The sequence below is a fragment of the Anas platyrhynchos genome, chromosome Z (genome assembly GCF_047663525.1).
Source record: "Anas platyrhynchos isolate ZD024472 breed Pekin duck chromosome Z, IASCAAS_PekinDuck_T2T, whole genome shotgun sequence".
Lineage (NCBI taxonomy): Eukaryota > Metazoa > Chordata > Aves > Anseriformes > Anatidae > Anas > Anas platyrhynchos.
In genome coordinates this window covers 3,015,776-3,038,055 of record NC_092621.1, presented here as the reverse complement: position 1 = coordinate 3,038,055, position 22,280 = coordinate 3,015,776, and the positions used below count along the sequence as shown (strand labels likewise).

At 39.1% G+C, this 22,280-nt stretch overlaps 1 protein-coding gene across 9 annotated transcripts in view; it reads left to right on the top strand.

Annotated features, from left to right (window-relative positions):
- The window catches only part of KATNAL2 (katanin catalytic subunit A1 like 2), a 31,174-nt gene extending 9,096 nt beyond the window's left edge, over positions 1 to 22,078 (top strand). For 8 of the 9 annotated variants that reach the window (XM_072031570.1, XM_072031576.1, XM_072031572.1 and 5 more), the window contains 14 exons: positions 329 to 495; positions 2,537 to 2,579; positions 2,992 to 3,115; positions 3,873 to 3,974; positions 4,471 to 4,569; positions 5,337 to 5,414; positions 7,893 to 7,991; positions 8,499 to 8,562; positions 9,429 to 9,547; positions 11,700 to 11,791; positions 13,681 to 13,791; positions 20,024 to 20,186; positions 21,258 to 21,360; positions 21,651 to 22,078. In XM_072031570.1, coding sequence (XP_071887671.1) covers positions 329 to 495; positions 2,537 to 2,579; positions 2,992 to 3,115; positions 3,873 to 3,974; positions 4,471 to 4,569; positions 5,337 to 5,414; positions 7,893 to 7,991; positions 8,499 to 8,562; positions 9,429 to 9,547; positions 11,700 to 11,791; positions 13,681 to 13,791; positions 20,024 to 20,186; positions 21,258 to 21,360; positions 21,651 to 21,790 — 1,504 coding nt within the window. In that variant the 3' untranslated portion in view covers positions 21,791 to 22,078. The remainder of the gene's footprint in view (positions 1 to 328; positions 496 to 2,536; positions 2,580 to 2,991; positions 3,116 to 3,872; positions 3,975 to 4,470; positions 4,570 to 5,336; positions 5,415 to 7,892; positions 7,992 to 8,498; positions 8,563 to 9,428; positions 9,548 to 11,699; positions 11,792 to 13,680; positions 13,792 to 20,023; positions 20,187 to 21,257; positions 21,361 to 21,650) is intronic. The other variant, XM_072031571.1, reaches the window with a different exon arrangement.
- The last annotated feature ends 202 nt before the right edge of the window (positions 22,079 to 22,280 follow it).

The following is a 22,280-nucleotide window of genomic DNA, read 5'->3' as shown; positions in this document are numbered from 1 at the left end:
CAAATGGACAGCAAGGCCCTCTGCTTCCATATGAGAAAGAAATAAACTATTATTAAATAACTTGACAGCCTGCTGTGCTAATTTGTTTCAGTTCCTGACACAAAACACAAAAGTGTCCTATATCATTGCCAAATATGTAAGATCAATCCTTTGCTGAAAGTATTTTTAAATACAGTTTATGGCTTTTATAATAAAAAAGAGATGTGGACAACTTAAAACTACTGTATATTTACTAATGCCATTGCTTGTTTTTTTTTTTTTTTTTCTCAAAAATCACAGTAAAGTAATAACTCAGGTTTTTCTTCTTTCATTTTTTTGAAATTACCAGGTATATCGATGCTGCAAATGCTTTGGAACAAGAGACAACATTAGGCTTACGTGGCTTTGAAGTTTGTGACAACATTGATCTTGAGACAATTTTGATGGAATATGAAAGCTATTACTTTGTAAAATTTCAAAAATATCCTAAAATTACCAAGAAGGTCCTGGACACTGGTACGTGGCTGTTTTCCTAAAGAAAGCTTCTGGTTTTTCTAAGCCTAAAAACTATATTTGCCTGATGTACTCCCAACCCTTCGCATGTATGTCCATGTTCAATGTTTGAACTCTCTTATAGATCTATATTCCTAGGACATAAGAATTAAGAGATGGGGCTTTCATCCTTTCTGTTCTCCCATTCCCTCTTTATGTAGAGGGACAAGATGAATGTATTTTTCAGTCTTTTAAAACAAGTTCAATGTTGGAAAATGCCATGGAACTGCAGAACGACATGGATATACTCTCTCTTTCTTCTAATTGAGAGAGAATAGTAAGTCCATTCCATTCTGTATTTAACCTCTAAAGTAAAATAAACCACTTAAACAAGATATTACATCTTAGCTCATCCGAGCTAGTTCTTTAAAGTATGTTACCACTAATCTCATTTACCATTTATTTTCTGTATTTTTATAAACCTACACATTTGGCACATTACCTTTAATATATTTTCTCCAAAGGACTTAAGAGTCTGAGATATAAATGAATGACGCAGAATAAGGCAGAGCAGAACATGAGCGTTCTGTTATGACTGTGAGATCCTGAATGATTTTGTACTTGAGTACAAAATGTAACTTACGGAAGTCATAAGAACAACTGCATAAGAGTCAGTTACGAAGAGCTTGGGAGGGTGTAGAAAACACCAGCATCTCTTCCGATATTTCTTGTAAGAAAAATGTAGTCATCAGGGGAGGGGTGATGGTCTGGGAACATCTTCAAGCAGTTTTCATTGTTGCATATGACAGCGAGCAACTTTGAAATCCCAGGTAAATGGAATATTATACAACCATAATAAAATTACCTGGATAGGTGAAATGATTTTGAAAGGCAGTAAAACTAGTAGTCATCATGACATTAAGGGTGATACAGAAGATCAGTACTAGCTGGAAGCAAACTATCTGCATGAGGGAGAGATTTACAGCTAGAACTTATTGACTGGTGTTAATACAAAGAAGAGCAGCCCTGCAGGACAAAACCAAAGGGATTTGTTATGAATCAAGAAGGAAACTGTATTACAAAACATTTATTACATCAAACTTAGTCAAACTGAGTGGTAGCCAAGGCTAGGGTCCATGAACATAGACCCAAGTGAACTATTCCCCAAAGCCAATAAATCTCTTGGACATTTTACAAGCCCTCAGTACCCACTTTTGGTCAGTAAAGCTACCCAGACGTGGTACTCATTACACAAGCCCAGAATTGCCACCAGGCTGTCAGAGATGCATCTGCCCAAGTCCCTGAAGCAGAAGCAGCCTCCCTACTGCACATCTCACTTGAGAAATTGCTGCATGGTCATTTGTCACCTGCATTAAAACCAACCCAAAAGCCAAACCCCATGTCTGAGAGTGGTGTCCAAAAGCTTGTTGAACTCCATCAGGCTTGGGGCTGTGCCCACTGCCCTGGGGAGCCCGTCCTGACCACCTCTGGGTGCAGACCCTTTCCCTAACCCCCAGCCTGACCCTCCCCTGTCCCAGCTCCATGCCATTCCCTCGGGTCCTGTCGCTGTCCCCAGACAGCAGAGCTCAGCGCCTGCCCCTCCATTTCCCTCGTGAGGGAGCTGCAGGCTGCCATGAGGCCTCCCCTCAGCCTGCCCTGCTCTGGGCTGAGCAAACCAAGGGGCCTCAGCTCTCCTTTGGACACTTGCTAGCATTTTTATGTCCTTTTCGTGATGTGGAGTCCAAAACCACACTGCACTTAAGGTAAGGTTGGACCAGTGTAGAGTTTTGTTTTAAAAATATGATGAAATATGTCAAAAATTGAATGGGCCTAAAAATTAAACAAGCCTGGATCCAAACTGCTCTCTTCAATCTGTTTGTTTTTGAAATATTTTTGCAAGCTTGTAGTGCTTAGAATCATGCTGTTCTTGTTTACATTTTTGTATTTCCAAGGTCATTAAAATATGCTCAGAAATATTTCTGAGGGGGGGGGAAGGAAAGCAAGTTGTCCTTTTAAAAATAATAATCCTTAATTATTTTCCACTTTAATATTAATTTTGCTGCAGCAGAAAACAAACAGCAGCTGAGAACTGCAGGAAAAAATAGAAGGTAAGCGAAATGCATGGGTCTTTTTCTGGGCAGAAAAGTTTCCTCTAAGAGTAATATGCAGCCTAGTTATAATAATGTTGTGATACTGTAGGGATACTAAACTAGCCTAGAATCCCCTGACACTGTGTGGTGGATTTTTCTTTATCTTTTAGAGAAAAATAAAGGTTTACTTCCCAACTGGACTTACAGACAATCTGCAAAGTTTCTGCAGTGTGGGATAAGGTGGGGTTGGAGTGTTTGAAAGCTGTGAGCATTGAACGTTTGTGTCATTGAAACTGATGGCTTAACTTCAGTGGGAGCAAAGTTAGCCTCAAATTGCTTTGTTTGAAAACTGTGCCTTTTAATCTTTGGTATTTTGAAGAAGAAAAAAAAAAAGTTATGAAAGCCTTTGAAGATATAACTTGCATTCTAGGGCAGCAAGCTCTTCTCAGAATCTTCCAAGGACGAAACATCAGACAGTACAACGACCATCATCAAAAACTTCACCTGGGGGGACAACAGAACTTAAATTATCCACCAAAGAGAGCCCCAAACAGGTTCAAATGTGTTTTATCTTGGCAGCATTACAGTTGAAATCAATGTGATTTTATTTTGAGCAGCTATAGTCAATGAGAGGATGTTACACAATCTGTGTTTGCACAACTCATGGGTTTTACTGTTTATATAATTTAAGCATTATAGATGCAAGACTTTGGGAGAAGATGCTTTCTAGCTATCAGGTGGGGAGCAAGTCACAAGCCAAAATTAGAGGAAAAGAAGTCATATAATCTAACCTATACTGAAATAAGCAGGAATCTTTCCATTGACATCTGTAGATTTAAGGATTCATCCTTTAGCATCAGAAAGCAAAACAAACCAACCAAGCAGAAAGTCTTGTGTCAGTTTTAAGCATCTTCACAGTACATAAGGTGTCTGAGATTGTGGGAGTCTTGTGGCTCTGTAATTTTTAGATTTGTGAATCTTGTTTTAGTAAGATGGCTGCAAAAAACTACTTTATTACCATCCCTTGCACAGGAGAAAGCAGGACCAGCAGGTTGGTGGGCAAGTACTGTCTGCTACAGCTTTTGAGGAACTGGGTGAAGGACAGCCTCTTGTTTAAATTTTTATATATATAAGGTCTTATGTAAATCCTTGTCCACATTACTTTTGCAACTACCATGTACTAGTACAATTTATCTAGGCGTGTATGAAGTATGGGAGCAGGGGAGAGTGGGGGGATGATACCTACAACAGGGTGCTATCTGCAACTCATGTACCTGGCAACACATCTGTTCAAAATTCATTTCTCTTTAGAATAATGACAGTGCAGTTACTTCAGAGCAATCTGACTTTGGCTTAAGCATCTCAGCAATCAACAAATCTGGAGGAGCAGGAGAAGGTCCTCAACCAAGAAGGGTTGGTAGAAACCTAATATGTGATTTATGTCAGAAATGTGCGTATAGGAAAAGCACATAAAAGTTTTTCAAAAGTATCCAATGTGAGTTTTTTCTGTATATTTTTATATACAGTTTTGCTGTATAATTAGATGAAGGATCAATTTTATGATTTGGGCAGTAAATTTTTGCACAGGAGGCTTAGTTTATGCTAAATAGTATTTCAAAGTTAGACGAGAAGAAACATTATTTCTGTTTGTAAAACCCAGCAATAATACCTAAATTGAAGATGAATTTGAAATTAGTGAGTACAATGATAAGAGGTTCTGCAGTTAAATTGTTACACTGACTGATCGCTACAACAGATTTTGTGGTCAGCTTTTTGCCATATTTATGTCTGTATGTACAACGAGGAAGCTAATTGCTATAATGTTAAGCAAAATTTTGGCCCAGTTCATTTTTAACAGTAGAGTTATCATCTTGGTAAAAGCCTATCACACCATTATCTTCTTCTTAAGGACCAAATAATTGACTTCCATGGGATGGTCCAAGATGCTATCAAAGTATCATCAAATGGAATAGCCTTGAACAGTCTTAATTGGGATCCAGATCCATCAGTAAGTGTTTCTCTTCATATTTCATCCAATGTGCATGATCTTCAGATTTATATCACCAGGAACAAAATAAAATACTGTAATAATGCTGTCTTGTTTCTGAAGCCCTAAAAAAGGGGTTAGATTTTTGAGTGGTATGTTTCTTTGTTGAGTGGATGGTCGTAGTTGATAATGGTCTAATTTGTTGACAGTTGTCTACTCTTTGAACACAAAAGAAGGGAACAAATACACATTGTGCTGTATGATTCACAAACAAATTTGCAGAAACCCACCGTACTTTTGGAGGTGAAATTCTCATTCATTTGAATTCAGTATGCTATTTAGCATTCACCTCAGCTGAGACAGGAACACAGTTTAGATGGCTAGAATAGAAACTTTCAGTAAAGTAATCACTCCTTGATATGAGCTATAACTTCTAGGACAGCACAGCCAACTTTGCCTGGTAATTGCTACATTTGAAAAAACTTTCGAAACAGACTATGTGGCTACGTGATGACACACATTTATGTTTTTAATTCCTCTTAATACGTGTAGGGCATGTTTAGGACTACGTATGCAGTAAGAGAGCTGCTCATTTCAATGTTAATTCTGGATTAGATTCTGTCAGATGAAAAAATGAGTTACAACAAATGTGGCTTGCTTCAAAATCTTTATGCGTATTTTACAACTTTGAAAGTTGATATGATGTATGAGCTTTTTAAAAATTATTTTACTGTTCTTCTATTTATAATAATTGAAGTCTGACAAGAACTTATGTTTGTCTTTTTAAGGAACGATTATTAAAACCCCTTAGTGCTTTTATTGGCATGACTGGTGAGATGAGAGAACTCGCAACAGTTGTAAGCAAAGTAAGATCAGATTTCTGTTTCGTTTATATAGAGATATTGGTTATCTTTGTCATTTGAGAATGCAGTTTGTTTCTTTCTTGTTAATGCTGACAGTGCTTGTTCTCGAAGGTGCAAGCCATTTTTTTTTAATATGTGACTATTTGAAAATCATTCTTTATATGTGAAACAATGTTTTTTTTTCTTATACAAAATAGAAGGAAGTAATTAAGATCTTTCTAATAGGGATTTATATGTAATATGTAATCATACTGTAACTATGGGACTGTCCTAGCTTTTACCTTTGTTCTTACTGGTACAGAAAATGTACAATGCAACACTGATTTAAATATATGATCTAGTACTATCTATTGTATAATGTATTACATTCTATGAATGGTGGAAAAACCTTTATTCAACTCTGCAGGTGCCATTTCCCTTCAAGGCTTTGGGCTGTATTCAGTGTGGATGATCTGCCAGTACTACAGCAATATCCTGATTCTGAGTGTATCTACTAGATATCATGTACAAAGATTATCAGATGCTGATATTCTCACATTTTTTTACATACTAGTCCTGTGCCTTGCTTTGCACTGCCTGCATAATCCACACTCTTCATCATCTTTTCTTGCTTGGCTCACCTGGGATGTGCTGTTACTGTAGACTGCTGACAGTGCCCTTCCTTCTTCCCAGCAGCTGCATGGGAAGCATCAGTAATATTCTGTAGCCCTGGAGAGTCTGTATCCTGGGGATTCTTCTGGTATGGGCATTTGACACCTGGAGGGAATCCCAATGTTGTCAGCACCGTTTTATTTCAGTCATGGGTTGAAGTGTGGTCCAGCAAACAGGCCTTGGGATCAACTTGTGGATCAACTGGTCTAGCAACAAAGCAGACACATGCTTTGCTTGCATTGTCTCCCAAACCCCACTAGGTACTTGTCCAAAAGGCTTCACAGTATCACAGGATTTGGTAGTTTGTTGCTGTTTTAGCAACAAGAAATAGGGTTACTTTGGCCTTCATTATGATATGTTTTTAAATTGTGTTGGTATGTTCCTAGTTGCTATAGTAATCAACACTGTGTAAATCAATAAAAATAAATAGCATGTGGTATCTATTTCACAACACAATCTAATTTAATTTGGAAACAGTTATGGAAGCCTCTACTTAGTATCATAAATCTGATTCATCTTAATTTGCTGTTAATAGAAAGGGAAAGTGTAATCTACTCTATATAAATAATTTTTCTAATTGTATTAAATCAAATTTTCCCCTTGGATATAAGCACATAATTTTTCTTTAGTCTCTGGAGACTGCCTGTTTTTATCAGAGAGCAGAATTTATCCCAAGTATTTGTATTGAGGATATGATATTTTTCTACAGAACAATTAGTCTCTGGAACACAAAGCCACAAAATATTACTAAAGGAAATGGAAAGATTCATAGAAGATTTGGGTAGTTTGATGAATTAAATGAAATTAAATTAGTGAGTGCTTCAGGGCATGGACTAATTACCGACTGTATTTTGATAGATGCTTAGGGGGGAATTTTCCTCCTGGTACAAAGCTTCTTGCACCTTTTCATGCATGTGGAGTACAGAGAGAGCAATTTTTCAGTATTATTTATAACAGTGATAAGTGCAGCCGTGAAGTTACTGAGCAGCAAGTTTAAAAGAAACAAAAGTATTTTCACATAGCATCTGATTTTAACCTGTGCAACTTACTGCTATAGAACAAACATTTCAAAAAACATGTAATCTTCACATCTTCACATTACAGTAGTTCTTCATATGTTGGCTAGTTACTAAAACCAGCTAGCAGAAAACAGATCTGAGAGACACATCTGCTCAGCATATAGATAGAATCATGTACATTGGGAAAAACTTCTAAGATCATCAAGTCCAACCTTAACCTAGCAATGCCAAGTCTCCCAGTAAACTATGCCTCTAAGCACCACATCTATGTCTTTAGAGTACCTGCAGGGATGGTGACTCAACCACTTCCCTGAGCAGACTTTTCCAATGCCTTACAACCCTTTTGGTGAAGAAATGTTTCCTAATATCCAACCTAAACCTACCCTGATGCAACTTGAGGCCATTTACTCTTATCTTGCTGCTTGGGAGAAGAGATTCATCCCCACCCTGCTACAACCTCCTTTGAGGTAGTTGTAGAGAGAGATAAGGTCTCTCCCGAGTCTCTTTTTCTCTAGGTCTCTATAAACCTATGTTCCTTCAACTGCAGCTCATTTGGCAGTGTATGTGCTCTTAGGGAAACTAGTAGTTTCAGGGGAAGCAAGGCATATTGTAGCACTTCTGTGGAAAAGATTGCTGTGTCTGCTTTCCTCTTGAGATCTGACTAGTACACGAGGTGAAATTATAAGTTTTTATCACTTAATAGCACAATTGTTTTATAACTGAGTCGGTGCTTTTACTTTGCCAAAGGTGGTTATTCTAGTGGAGAAGTTGTTAAGTTTTGCTAACAGGATGTGATTGATATATGTTGCAGGACATCTACCTCCATAACCCAAATGTGAAGTGGGATGATATTATTGGACTGGATGCAGCTAAAAGGCTAGTCAAGGAAGCAGTTGTTTATCCTATAAGGGTAAGATACTAAATAGATTAGAGAAAATCATCGTTGAGCTCATTAACGTCTTCTTTGTAATTACAGTGGTGGTCAAGTTTTCTCACTATTTGTGCTTTTGTAGGCAGTTTCTGTTTGAATTGTTCCTGTTTCATTTATAAGTGTAATACCCATTCTCCCATAGGAGAAAGTCAAAATGAAAAATTTTTAAGTTTGGGGTTCTATTATTTTGCACCCTTGGCAATGTAAAATGTACTGGATTTGGCCTTTACTAATTAAATGTAAAATGACTTACAGAAGAGAACAGAAAGCCAATTGCATTTGAAAAATTCATTTAAAACAATTTCAAATACAGTTAATACAGTATTATTCTCAGTACTCATATATATCATATATTGCTTTGTTCTTTTTTCCCATCTTCCAATTTCTTAGATTTCTGACATGTGTTAGGAGCAGTAGGGGTAAGGGTTAGAATTCCTTCCATGTTGTTATATTTATAATCCCTGAATTACTTTTTGGTTTCCACAGTACCCACAACTGTTTACAGGCATTCTGTCTCCTTGGAAGGGTTTATTGCTTTATGGACCACCAGGTATGGAGTGTTTTTTTAGCCTATCCACATAGGATATACTATTGTTTATCCTGTGTCACTACTTCTGTTTTTGTACGGTCCATAAATCATTAATGCTAATTAGATCAAAAGTGTTAATGTATCACATAATAATTAATAATTAAGAACATGTTCTGTAATTTGAAATGAAAGAAGATAATGTGGATGATCACCGCTTTCACTCAAACCTCTCCATTTGCCTTTCTTACAACCCTTGATTATTTCTGTACTTGAATATTAAAAAACAAACAAACAAACAAACAAACACAGTACTTATACTACCCATTAGGAGAAATAAGAATTTATGTTGCTACTCAGCTTGGATGATATTAATCAAATTTGACTTGACCTGATCTTGCAAAATACAAATAAATCTGCATTCTTCACCTTCTTGAAAAAAATGTCCTTGCCTTCTCTTTTCTGTATTTGGCAATCGTTTTGGAAATGGGTTGGAAGCTTTGCACTCTTCTGTGCTAGCTGGGTGTTTTCCACTCAGCACAGCCTCACTGCTCCTTCTGCTCCACTTTGACACAAGAGAGGAAGCACTGCCACCACATGAGTGTGGCTGGGAGGGGACAGAGGGAGGGCACAAGTACTGTGTGAGTTAATTGCAAAAGTTGTCATTCCAGTAAACTCCATTTGTTCTAGTGAATGCTTAGACACACTTGGCATAGAAAGAATATGGAGAACACATTTGCAGTGCTGTAATACCTGAATTTCTTCAGGCAATCCTAGAGGGACATTTGCTACTTTAGAACTTTTCTGACTAATAGTAAGATGAGGGGAATTATTCAAACATTTGCATTGTATTTCTTCAGAGAGTGAATTTCATCAACACATGTTTGTAGGTACTGGGAAAACATTGCTTGCTAAGGCAGTTGCCACGGAATGCAAAACAACCTTTTTCAACATATCAGCATCCACCATTGTCAGCAAATGGAGGGGTGATTCAGAAAAACTTGTGCGGGTAAGAATTATCTTATTCATTATACAAAAATCAGTTTCCCTCTTAAAGAAATGGAGTTTAAAACAGAACTGGAAAATGAGTATTCCTCTTTGAGGAATATACTTTTTGAGTCGTTAAATAAGCAACAAGCAAGCTGTATTCCTAACTAAACTAGCGTTTGTTTAGTGACCTCTTCAGAGTGCTTCACAGCCTTTGTGTGAGAGTTGGCTGGCTCCTAGACTCCCTACAAAATATACCTGCTATCTAGGTTACCAAATTCCCTACTACTCTTATCCTGCAAGGCACAGAATTGGCAAAGAACACTGTTGTCACAGTCAATCACAGAGATAATGTTGCTTTAATGAAGGAATTTTAATGGCAAATGGGTATTTTCACAAATGGGCATTTTCACATATAGACTGTCAACTAGCATGCATGGTTCAGTTGTGATATAGGAAAGTTCAGAAATTTAGGTGTGGCTTCTGTACCCTGAGGTACATAACTCTTTCTGTAGACATCAACTCATTCTGTAATGTCAACTATTTTGGTGTAAAAAACTCCACAAGCTTTTAGTCTTCCTTTACTCACCCCTCTTAGGGTCCTCTTCAGATAGATGCAGAGCTCTTGAAAATGAGTAGTCAAGACAGATTGCACTTGGCAACTGCCATTACAAGCATTGTTAATGCTTCAAAATCTCTCTTGAAATTTAGGCAATATCTACAACGTAATTATTCTTCTTGTGTCCTTTTTTCCTGTAAAATTGCATGTTTTTCTTCTGACATTCACCTTGTGTGTGATCCTCTTGACATCTGTGTCAGTATCTCCCTAAAAGTTTCCATCCTGTCAGGAAAAGGGATTTGGTTTCTGACACAACACCATCAAAAAGGTTTTTGTGAACATGCTACAGCACTTCCAATTATGTTGAATCTGTGGTATTTCACCCTGAGTTGAGTCTTTGGCAGAATACAGAAATAAAATTAGATTGTGGATCAGGACAGCTCTAAGAAAAGTACCATATGAATTTATATCCTAAAATAACACAAGGCTGGTGCATGGTCTTCTGAAGTTGTGTGAAGTATATGTCAGTTTTGCACTCATGCAGAGAAATATCAGCTCAGTCTGTTTTCCTCATTTCTCAGCTGTATTGATGTGATTTTATAGTTTAGGTTCATAATAAAATTATAGGTTGCAAACTGTTAGCACAACAGCAGTGGAAGAAGATACACAAACAAAACTGATACCATAGCATCCAATTTTTGTTTCAGCAACCATCTTGGAAAAGTTACTCACATGGCAAAATTATTACATGATCCAGTGTTTGACTTAATTGCAAACTTTTGCTTCTTTAAACAGTATGAGTCACAATGCTGATCATACACTACTCGTGATCCAAAGTGCAAAAAATAATATTTATCTTTTAAGTTTTGTTTTTAAATGTTCAGATTAAAAAATGCTGGATTTATATATATATTGTTAGTGATACTTATTTAAAAATTGCAAGAATGCTTCACTGAAGAAGAAATGACTATATATTCTTATTGTTAATATAAGTCTCTCCCTTTTTACAGAATAATAGATAAAACTTTTTTTTTTTTTTTCAAAATGGCAGGCCCAGGTTTTGTGTGTCAGCTTAATATTCCATTTTGTAATCTAGTCCTGATTGTTCAAGCTGTTGTTTTCTCCAGGAAAAACAAAAGAACTTCTTAATTCTTATCAAGAGAAGCAATCCATTCTTTTTTTTCATTATGGTGCAGTTGATTTATTATTTTCCTCAAATCCTTATTTAAAAAACTACAAATGGAGCACCAATAGAAGACAGGATGTTTAATCTCTGCTAAAAATTTAGGACTTCCCAGAATCCTCTGATGGATCATTTTCTTCTATCCCATTATTCTCAGGGTACTCTGATAGGATTTAGACAAAGATTTACATATAAAAACCGGATTACATGCCTGTGTTCTTTATATCTCCTTTACAAACCTTTCAGAATTTGAGAGGATTCAGGGACTCTCAGCCTACCCAGATCTTTTGCCCTAGAACATACTCCTTTTTGCCCTAGAAGTTTGGAGTATGGGTACCATTATTTATCTCCAGTGCAAGTGGCTCTTAATGCCTTTTCCTGTTAGTTTTCTTGTTAATCTTTTCTGTCGTTTTTATTCTTCTCTTTAAACAGGTGCTATTTGAGCTTGCCCGGTACCATGCTCCTTCCACAATTTTCTTGGATGAGCTGGACTCAGTTATGAGTCAAAGAGGCACTGTTTCTGGGTAAATGATGAGATCGCTTCCTATGGTGTTAGGAAAATATATGTCCCCCTTTGCAATGCATCTTTTTAGTAGTGCTGACCAAATTTTAATCATACAATACACCTTCTAGAAACAAATTTTAGCTCAAGTAAGGCATGAGACTACTCTGTAAACTTTAATAGGAGTATGATTGGGCCCCTGAAAGACTTGTCTTTTAGATTTTTTTTATTGACAGTATAGTTATTTTGAGTGATAACAGTAATTTTCATGACTTACTATTAAGTTATTTTTCTTCTGTTATGTTGTCAGCTTTAACAGACTTGTAGTGTATTACTTTCAGAATGCCTATCAGCTCCGAAAATACTGTTCTGTGAAAATGTTGCATATGCTATGGGGATTTAAAAAGAGATGTGGTCATTGTTTCATTCACAGTAGATGAGATCAGTAGAGTAGTGTGAAAGGCAGGTTCTGAGAAGTTTAGCATATGACTATGGAAATAACAGGTCCAGGAAGACTGTAAGCAGGAGGGAAGAGCACAAATACATAACCAGTGCTGTTGTATTTTCAAATAAGGTATTTGAAGTGGAAGTAAAGACAGCTGTGGGACATAACAGGCATCTTGTTAGAAGCAAATGAAAAGCAGCTGTTTTTGTGACGCTTTGGACAGGCTGAGGCAGAGCAGGGTAAGATGTAGTGTACGCAGTGGAATGGTATTTTCATTAATGTGACAAATTTTTATATTATTGTCAGGACTTAGAGTTGGAGGAATGGAGGTTGTTATTATCGTCATCCATGGAGTAGACAGTTTTATTTTAAAAAAGCTGAAAGGGTTGAACACGGAGGAGAAGCAGGAGAAATACAAAAATACCATTATACCCATTAGGAGCCCATTACAGTGTTGCTATATGTACGTTATATACTATAAATTATATACTTACGAAGATGCATAAATAGAATATGCCATATCATAAATACACAACTTGTAGTAATTGTCAGTTGATAGCTATAAATTATGGGCCAAGTCTTGCCTTCATACTTTTTTAAAAGCTCTCATTAACATCACTGGATTATGTATTTCAGTAAGGGTTTTTATCTGAGACTATACAGTTATTTTTACATATCCTTATTAAATATTGACATTACACCAATGTGTGGATGCCTTTGCAGAAATAAGCCATTAAACCTGAATTATAATTCTTACCATCTAAGGCCCTGATGTTTTCTCTGGATTTGGTCCAGGGGTTACCAAGAACTCCACATCTGGGACCAAGAGTTCAAACTGGTTTCCTTCAAAATTGGTTACCTGGATCAGGGCCAGTATTCTTAGCACTTTGCTTAAGTTCCCCTTCTCTCCTTGAAGAAGGCTCCTTTGTGTGTGGTCTCTGCCCTATTTTTCAATTTGTTTCAGTACTGCAAACTCTTCTGTTTACTTTTGATACAACATTTTGCAAACTATTGAATTAAGCAGTATGTGTATCTTCTTGTGGCCACTTAAAACTCACTCACAGAAAAATTCCAGTAGTTGCCCTGAATAGGTAGGTGTGTTAGTTGTTTAATCGCAACTGTTTTGTTATAAAAATTCTCCTACACAGGTCAATCAATCAAAGCCTTAGTTGTTTTCTAGTAAACATCAGTTTTATTTGGAGATTAATATAAAGAAAAAAAATTAAATACTTTCTTTGGATTCAGTAATGGTGAACTCTCCTCACTTTAATGCACTGAAGAGAGTCCATTTAAGTAATCATTAGAAAGCTTGATTTTAATGCTTAGATGTTAGCTAATGGAGCTTAATCATGCTTTGAATTGGGGCAAAATGGTGACAAGGGCTCAGTTGCTGTGAATGACACTGTATAAATAAAGATGATTACTTTAATGCACTGAGCAAATAATGTTTCTCTGAATCTTGGTAGTGGTGAACATGAAGGAAGTCGACGGATGAAAACAGAATTACTGGTGCAGATGGATGGCTTGGCCCGATCTGATGATCTTGTATTTGTTTTAGCAGCTTCCAATCTGCCATGGTAAGAGATCCAGAGAGTACATTTTGAATACATTTGCATGAGCTTCTAAGCACAGATAAAGATTTTATTTAGACTTTTGCAGAAAAAGCCTTGATATTTGGTTAAAGCATTTAAAGATTAATTTGGAGCTTTTACTTTTAAACTCTACAATTCTTGCTATTTGTGCCACGTGAGAATAATCCATAATAAAGTCAACATATGCTGGTGCTACCAGCTGCTAATATTTAAAATGGAGTATTTGACTTTAGAGGCAAGTTATTTACTATGTTTAAGCTAAGAAGGGTTTCAGCCTGGAGCTGTAAGGTGCTTAAAACATCTGGTGCTTAGAAGGATACTCCATAAATAGGAAAGTTGGATTTTATTGGTATCAAATGTGACTTTTAGAAGTTGAGGGACAAAATTCATTGTTTCTTTTAACATAATTTGGAAAAGAAGAATAAATGGTTGGAAATTAGAACTGGAATATTTCATCATGTTGGCTCTCAAAATGGGCGGAACAGGTACTGAGAACAAGACAGAGAGGAGAGGATGAGAAGATGACAACAGGCAGCAGAAAATGGCCAGCTCTCTGCTCTCCTTAGATGGCTTCTCCCACGGCTACTGGCAGCCAGAATGTTGATCTGGTTGGATCACTTATCTGAACTGGTTTAGTGTATTTCTCTTGCTTTCATACAAACCTTCTCAAATGGTTGTAAATGGTACATGGGAAAAATAATGGCTGCTGTACAAGCACAGCTGCTTTTAACAGTCTGATTTGTAGCTCATTAACCTTTTTTCAGAGTAGGAGCCAACACCTGTACAGGGAGTTGAAACAAATGGATGATGAGCTTGTTTTTGAAGTTAGGTTAGCTTTCAGAGGTCTGGAACTAGCCTGTGGATTTCTGCTGGCCCTGAAATTCCCTATGTCCCTGGGCTACAGATCCATGAAATCTGCAGTGGAAGGGCATTTTTTTCTACAGAGAAATTGGTACGTTGAAAGCAGAGAGGGGAACTGTAGTGAAGTAAACTGGATATTATGCTTGGTGGGGGACAGTCACGAAGACAGACATCTGTGAAAGAGATGATAGGAATATGAAGGGTTCTTTTGTCATTGCTCCTTCTTGTTCTTGAAGTGTGACAACCACAGAACAGAGCCATCCAAAACTGGCTGAGGGCACTGGGCTGCGATCACAAGGCTGTTGCTGACCATAGGAAGTGTCCATGTTCAAATGACTCAGTGTGTGTATCCACAGCTGCTTGCTTTTGAGCACTTTTTAAAAAGCCTCAGTGTAAATTTTATTTTGTGTAATGTACAAACACGCTTCTTGCTTGTGACACCCAAGGAAAAGAACTGAGCAGACTAGGACTTAATTATATTACAGTTGTATCAGAAAATGCTGGAAAAAAATAGCTACTGTGTGTGTGAACAGTTAAGATTGAAAGGGTATTAATACATTAATAACCCATTCATCTCTTTGTGGTTCATTAGTAATACATTACAAATGTGTGTTACCCTTCTAGAAGGAGAAACTCTGAGCAATGCACTGCACCTTTCAGTGGTCTCTTGCTTAAATTAACTTCTGAGTAGCCTTACAAGTGATGCTGCAACATGGCAGTATTAAAGAGAATCAGAAGTCTTTACAGGATCCATTGATTTGAAAAGAAAAACTGGGTATTGAATACCAGTATTCTGGTGTAACTGGGTATTGAAACCCTCAGAGGAAGAGTTCAAAGAGCACAACTGGCCTGAAGGTGCTGGATCTGGGGATCTTGGAGATGTGTTAATGCAAGCATGGGGCTGATTTCTCTGCACGCCTCTGCAGAAAAAGAGATTCCTGTGTGTGTCTTGTTGCCAAGCATCTGTCTTATGCAACTGAAACTCTTTCTGGAAAGCTGAGCAGAAGTTACAGGCTCGAGTTTTGAATGTTTTACACATTTGGGTTTGGATCATTTTGCAATTCTGAAGTGCTAATTTCTGCAAAATTGCTCCCTTGAAACATCAAGAAAATGACACAGCTTTTCTCAGGTAGACCCAAAATGACAAGATTTCTATTTTGGAGGAACTGCTCCCACAGAAAGATGGCAATCTGTGTTGGTACAAGGGTGGGAGCTGGGCTGTTGTGAGAAGCCAGTTCCCACTGCTGAAAGTTTGATACCTGTGAGCTTAGGTTTTCTTTTTTCAGACTTTTTCAGCATTGCTTGTGGGCAGGTGGGATTTTTTCCCTCTCCAAAGTTAATTCAACCTATGAACGCCTGGCAGAACTGTGCCAAGAGTGGAGATGCTTTAAAATGCTGATGCTTTAAAATGCAGATGGAGATATACGCAGAAAGGTACTTTAGGAAGATGAAAATCTGGTGAAATCCAGGAGCATTTTATATCATCCTTGAGGCTGACAGCCTTGAGGAGTTTGGGAGTGTTTGCTTCCAGAGAGGTTGGTGGGGTTTAAAGATCTCACCTGTGTGTTTTTGGATTATTTTTGTGTGCTTGGCTACCAACAGTCTTACTGTGAGACCCCAGACTTGAGCTGCGTAGGGCTATTTTGTAACAAAAGTTTCAAAATACCTCGTTTTACAATCCAGACCTTGCACAGCACAGCTCTGTGTTTTTGCAAACATTTGGTATTAAGCTGGATTTCAAGAGATTTGTTTAACTTGGATATTTATTGATCATGAAAAAAAAAAAAGTACCAAGCTGCTTTTAGATGAATGAAAAGAAGCCTAAACAAAGCTCTTTATGCTGTCCTAAGCTGCACTGCAGCTATTGATCTTCCTCTTCAGGCAGTGCTTGCTGCCCAGCCTTGCTTCCCCCTGCTCATCAGCCAGGCACTTCTTATTGACAAGTTCCTTGTTGAAATGATTCAACATAATTACGTAGAATAAAGGCCTTGTTAATGAAGAAATAAAGTGGTCCTTAACCACGTAGTGAATGTTTCCTAGCGTATTGGTGTGTTTAACTTCCATTGCAGTGCTGCTTGGTTTTTGCCCACCCTCAGGGTTGGTGAAGCTCTGGTGACAGCTGATAGACTCTTCCCATCCACCAGAGCTGCATTGTGCTAGATCCCTCAGCACACAGTCAAGGGGGAGTCAGAGAAGGTAGGCTGCAAATCCAAAATCACATTGGGGATTACCCCACAGCCAGCCCTTCCCTTCACTCCCAGCAGTGTGTGCCTGGTGTATAAGGTGGAGGGCAGTGAGGAAGGAGAGCTGAGGGCAGTGTGGGGAAGCCCCAGGAGAAGACAGGGAGTTAGAATAAGCCCTCAGCCTGTGGCGGCTCTGCATGGGAGGACAGGAGGTGGGATGATGAGAAGCTTGCTGCTCTTGGTGCCTTTCCCTCTTCTGCACCTCAGTGATGATCCCCGTAGGCAAGGATTAATTATCAGTGAGCTCTTGTTGCTGTTTCTGGCTTCACCTCTGTAGGTATTGAGGTCTCTGAATTTCTGCCTAGTGCATTTATTAATATTCCTCCTTATGGGAACAAAAATAGCTGTTTGCCTCATTTACCTCCATGAAATGTGGCAGTGATGATCAGGCACGATGCCTTGTGATGTCAGCCTGGGAGAGATCCCAGAAGTCACCCTCTTCTGTAGGTCCTGTAGAGATTATTTCTGTAAGCATTTCTTAACACATTTCTCTGAAATGAGAGCCCATAATATTTTGGTTGGCGCAGTGCTTATTGTTCTGTTCTGGTTATTGTTGTCACTTAACCTTGCATTTGATCACTAACAAAACAATTTAGCACATAAACACTTTTAAGCTAACCGAAACATTACGTCTTTGTTTTCCTCTCTAAGCCAACAAGCAGGGTCACTGTAACCTTTCTGGGTAAGCAGAGCAACTTGTATGTACCAGTGGGCTCATTTACAGAACAGTTCCTTGAGTTATGAGCACTTCTTAGACCTCTATTTCACCACTTACATCTCTGCAGAACTAAAACACAGCAGTAGGAGGAACAGCTGGAAATACTGCCTGGGGGCCCAGCGCCTCTCGGTGGCTGTGTTTTTGCTGTGTTAATATCCACTAAGGGCAAGGTTGTTTCCTCTGTGGGTGGCTAGGGAGCTCGTGAAGCTGTGATGTCAAGGGGCAGCCCAACAGTGCTCTGGAGTGGTGGAAAATGTCCACATCTGGCGGATTCATGGGGTGTTTGCGGGGACTGTGGCTGTGGTTGCCCTTCTCCTGCAAGAGCAGTTAGAGTACCTGCAGGGGCTCCTCTGAAACCCTGAGAAATTTGGCTCTGTTTGTGCACATGGAGGAAGGCAATGTGGGAAAATAGCAGCCAAGGGGATGGTCAGCTGCAGAGTAATTAATTTCTAGCCTAGCAGAGCAGTTCTGAGAAGCTGCTGAAATAAACATCTGGAAGGGGAGAGGGGACCAAGATGGTCCTGTGCCCATTCTGCAGCCTGTGTGAGAGGCGCTGCACTGGGCAAACCCACAGCGTAGGGCAAACCCCAGGGCTGCTCAGCAAGCCTCTTAAGCAGCCTGAAATCTCAGTAATGGTATCAATACACCAACAGCCATTGATTAGCAAAGCTCTGGTATTTAGATCAGAGTCCTTGATTAGGAGTACTGGGAAGGATCTGAGTGAATTCCTGTTGGCATGGACAATCCTATCGATCATCCTGAGCCATTGACTCAGCTCTCCAAAACTGAGAGGTCCTTTCCGGGGACAGGGGCAGCTGAGTGACAGCACCTACCTGGGTGGCCGTTTTTCCTTTTCCTATGTTGTGTGCCAGTAGAAGATATTATTAAAAATAAGGACAAGTCACCAAAGGTGACAGAAATAAGCTTTGTTGGTGTGCTCCAGGTCTGTCCTCAGCTGGCAGTCAGTTGCCTGTAAATTCAAGAGGGTTTTTATACCAGAAGTATTGCTTGTGTGTTGACTTTGCTGGTGAAAGGATTTCAGCCAAGGAATCATCAAAGGTAGAGGCAGGTTTAAGTGTACCTACACTGCAGGCACAGTCCTCCAGCAGCTGGCTCTTCCTGCTCAGCTGACAGGGGTGGAAATGGTGCTTAGGACTCCTTTTTTTTTTCCTCTTAGCACAAGACACATTGCAGAGAGTTGCTCCTTGATGAGAGTTTCTTGGCAGGCATGAGGAACTAAATTTTAAACTGAAATAACAATTCAGTGTCTGAATGGGGCCACTAGAGAAAGATTGGTACTGCATTTGGAAGGATAATAGCTCAGAGCAGCTCCTGGAAGGTACTGGAGACTTATGAGTAAATACTTTGTAGCTGCTATTTCTTCTTGAAAATTGTATGGATGATTGGGATACCTGTAGATTTTTCCCATTATATGAGTAACAAGAGATGAACCAGAGTAGGAATTTGTGTTCAGTTATGTCACTGTTAGATGCAGACAACTGAGGAGCACTTGGGAGAAGGCTAGATTAAATAACCCACTTGGATGTGCATCTGCAGAGCTGGCATGCCAGGCGTACCAGGACTCCTGCAAACTGACAGGATCTGTGGTGCTGTCTAGAAAGACTTCATCTAGGTGGTCACAAAATGCTTTGAGAAAGGAGCGGAAAAAAATCTTTTTTTTTTTTTTTTTCTTTCAGGCTTCATTGTGCATCACAAACAAGTAAAAATGAGGAGTATTCTCAGTCTTTTGTATTTTGTGATGTTTTGTTTTTGTTTTTGTTTTTTGGTATTGCTTTTGCCAAACATTGTATCAGAGCTGATATCAACAGAGGTTTTGGCTCATTGGCACATTGATCCAGCCTGTTCACCTTTCACGTGGTCCTTTTTACAAGGTTACTGTCCTTCGGGGCTGTATGATATACAATTTGCATTGCGGCAGCAGCCTCAGATCAAGCTCCCGTTCTGCCATAAACATGGTCCTTGCATCCCAGATTGAAAGTCTGTTTCTGTCTATATTTTAAGCATCCCTTACAAAGCAGCAATTAATTAGTCCTGACATATTACCCCAGACAGACAATTTGCTGTGTCTCCTTAACAGCAAAGGTTGAAACGAAGAGGTTATTACTGACAGGACATGCTGCACACACGATAGCTGCAGCTTCAAGTTACAAGTTACAATTTACAAGTTATTGTTAAGCCTTGTTGTCACCACGTCAGCGTATTGCTAACACAGTGACAGGAATGCACTTGGCAACTAATCTATTTTTTCAAAACTAGGTTGGCACAGCTACAGGTGGGGTTGAAAATTGTCAGTCCCTGCTGTGTGGAGCTTCCTGTGAAAAGTATCTCTGCAAAGAGATGCACTGAAATGATTCCTCTTCTGCTTTGCTTGCAGGGAGTTGGATTCTGCCATGCTGCGAAGGCTGGAGAAGCGGATTTTGGTCGACCTTCCAAGTAAAGAGGCACGGCGGGCGATGATCCAGCACTGGCTGCCCCCTCTGAGCAACAGCGGAGGAGTGGAGCTGAGAACAGACCTGGACTACAGCTTGCTGGGCCAGGTGAGACAGCGCTGCAGCAGCTTGGGGACTTCCAGAGTGGGAAATGTAAGCAGGAGTGACCTGTACCATCAACAGCAATAGAACTGTGTCATGGGGGAACAGGTCCAGGGCAGAGGGTAGGGTCAGCACCTCTGTATGCGGCAGTTGCAACAGACAGAGCTAGGGGAAAGACCTCAGGTCTGCCCAAGGCCAGCCAGAAATTAGTGAGAGGCAGGGCTAGGTGTTTTGCAGGTACATTCCTGCAAAATTCTGTGGAAATCACTGGTTCCACAGCTCTGCTGCAAAATCATGTTTTCTGATCCTCTCTGTTGGGCCAATTTTTCAGCCTTAAATACAGGGAGACTTACAGCAATAGTATGTTCTCTCACTCTTCTCACCGGGCTGGGAGCACTTCCAAATCACTGGGGTAATGAACAATTAATTGGGTAGGGAAGGTTTGTCACAGCTCCACTGCAGCAGGAGAAAACAGCTTTCAGACAAGGGTGAGATTCACTAGGAAATCAGGCTTGCTTTATTTAGCCCCTTGTCACATCCTAAATTCTTTGGAAATATCTACAGCTTGCCCAGCTGTCTCTTTTTACTTCTGTTCAGAGACAATTCCGCTCAATTTTTGTTTTATAAATGAGGAAATGTACTTATTTTATTAACATGAAGGCCGGAAACAGACACAGAAAGGTGAGTTTTAGTTGACCTACAGAAAACTGTCACTTAGAAAGAAAATGCTTGGTATTTCCCTTGCACCTGAAAAGTACTGCGGGCATTCAAAGCTAGAGCAAACAGTAATGCTGGGGTGGGGAAGGGATGTGTAGGAGGGTGTATATATACGTACACACATATATATGTGCCTATCTATACATACTTGGTGTGTGCCAGGAGTCAGACTCAAGGACCCCTGTGGGTCCCTTCCAACTCTCAATATCCTCATTCTATATTCTGTGATACATTTCTGACAGCAATAGAATTTACAGATACTTTATAAAAATACAAATAAAATATAGATGCTGGTAAATGCCGTTGTCATCTGATTTGTAAGGCTGTAAGCTGCAATTTATCATTCTGGTTCTGTCACAGGAAACCGAGGGGTACTCTGGTTCAGATATTAAACTCGTGTGCAAGGAAGCAGCCATGAGACCAGTGAGGAAAATCTTTGATGCTCTTGAAAACCATCAGCAAGGTACCACAGCTTTGATTAGAGAATCTGATCTGCAAATGCTCATCTACTGCTCTAACTCTAGAAACTGCGTTAACCCCAGCAGGTGGAGCTCTATTATCTGCTTAGAGAAGTTTCAATCTCCATTTCTAAAACATTTACCAAAGCTAATGTTTCTGAAAATTAGCCTTTTTTTTATGTCAGTATCTTTATCTCACTAGGTTCATTCTGCTGTTTTTATATAGGAAGTTGTATGTTAGACTTAAAAGAATGTCTTTTGGTAGTAATAATGATACTTGATCTATTTTCTCTAGGTAACAGTAACTTACCTGTGATCCGACTGGATACAATCACAACAGCAGATTTCCTGGATGTGATTGCCCATACCAAGCCATCGGCAAAGAAGCTGAGCCAGAAATATACAGCTTGGCAGAGAGAGTTTGAGTCAGTTTGAAGAGAAAAATCCTGAAAGACTTTTGCTATCCCAAATGACATCTGTGTCACCTCCAAAGGACTGAATGGTGATGGAGAAGGAAATGCTGTTGTTTTGGGGAGAGAATGCCGTGAGAAATGTCAGGTAGAAATCTTTGAAAATGCAGTGGGGGAGGGAGGGTTGTTTTTATTAGCCATTTTCAATGACTGTTCAAAATATTCTTTACAGAATTAATGTAATGGCAGAATGTCAGTTGCTATGTAATGAAAACTCTAGCCTTAACTTTATACATAAAGACTTAAAGCTTGATTGATTTTTAGTCTTTTTTCATGGTAGTTGTTTACAGGTTTGGAGTACAAGAGCTGGAGCGGAAAGCTTGCTAACAACAATTAGATGGTTAGCGTAATTCTCCCTTTCTGAGACTCACTAAAGCATCACAACCAGCACAGCTCTACCAACAGAGGCTTGCATGCCTTTTAAATGAAGCAAAAGCAATTGTTTTCAATGAAAT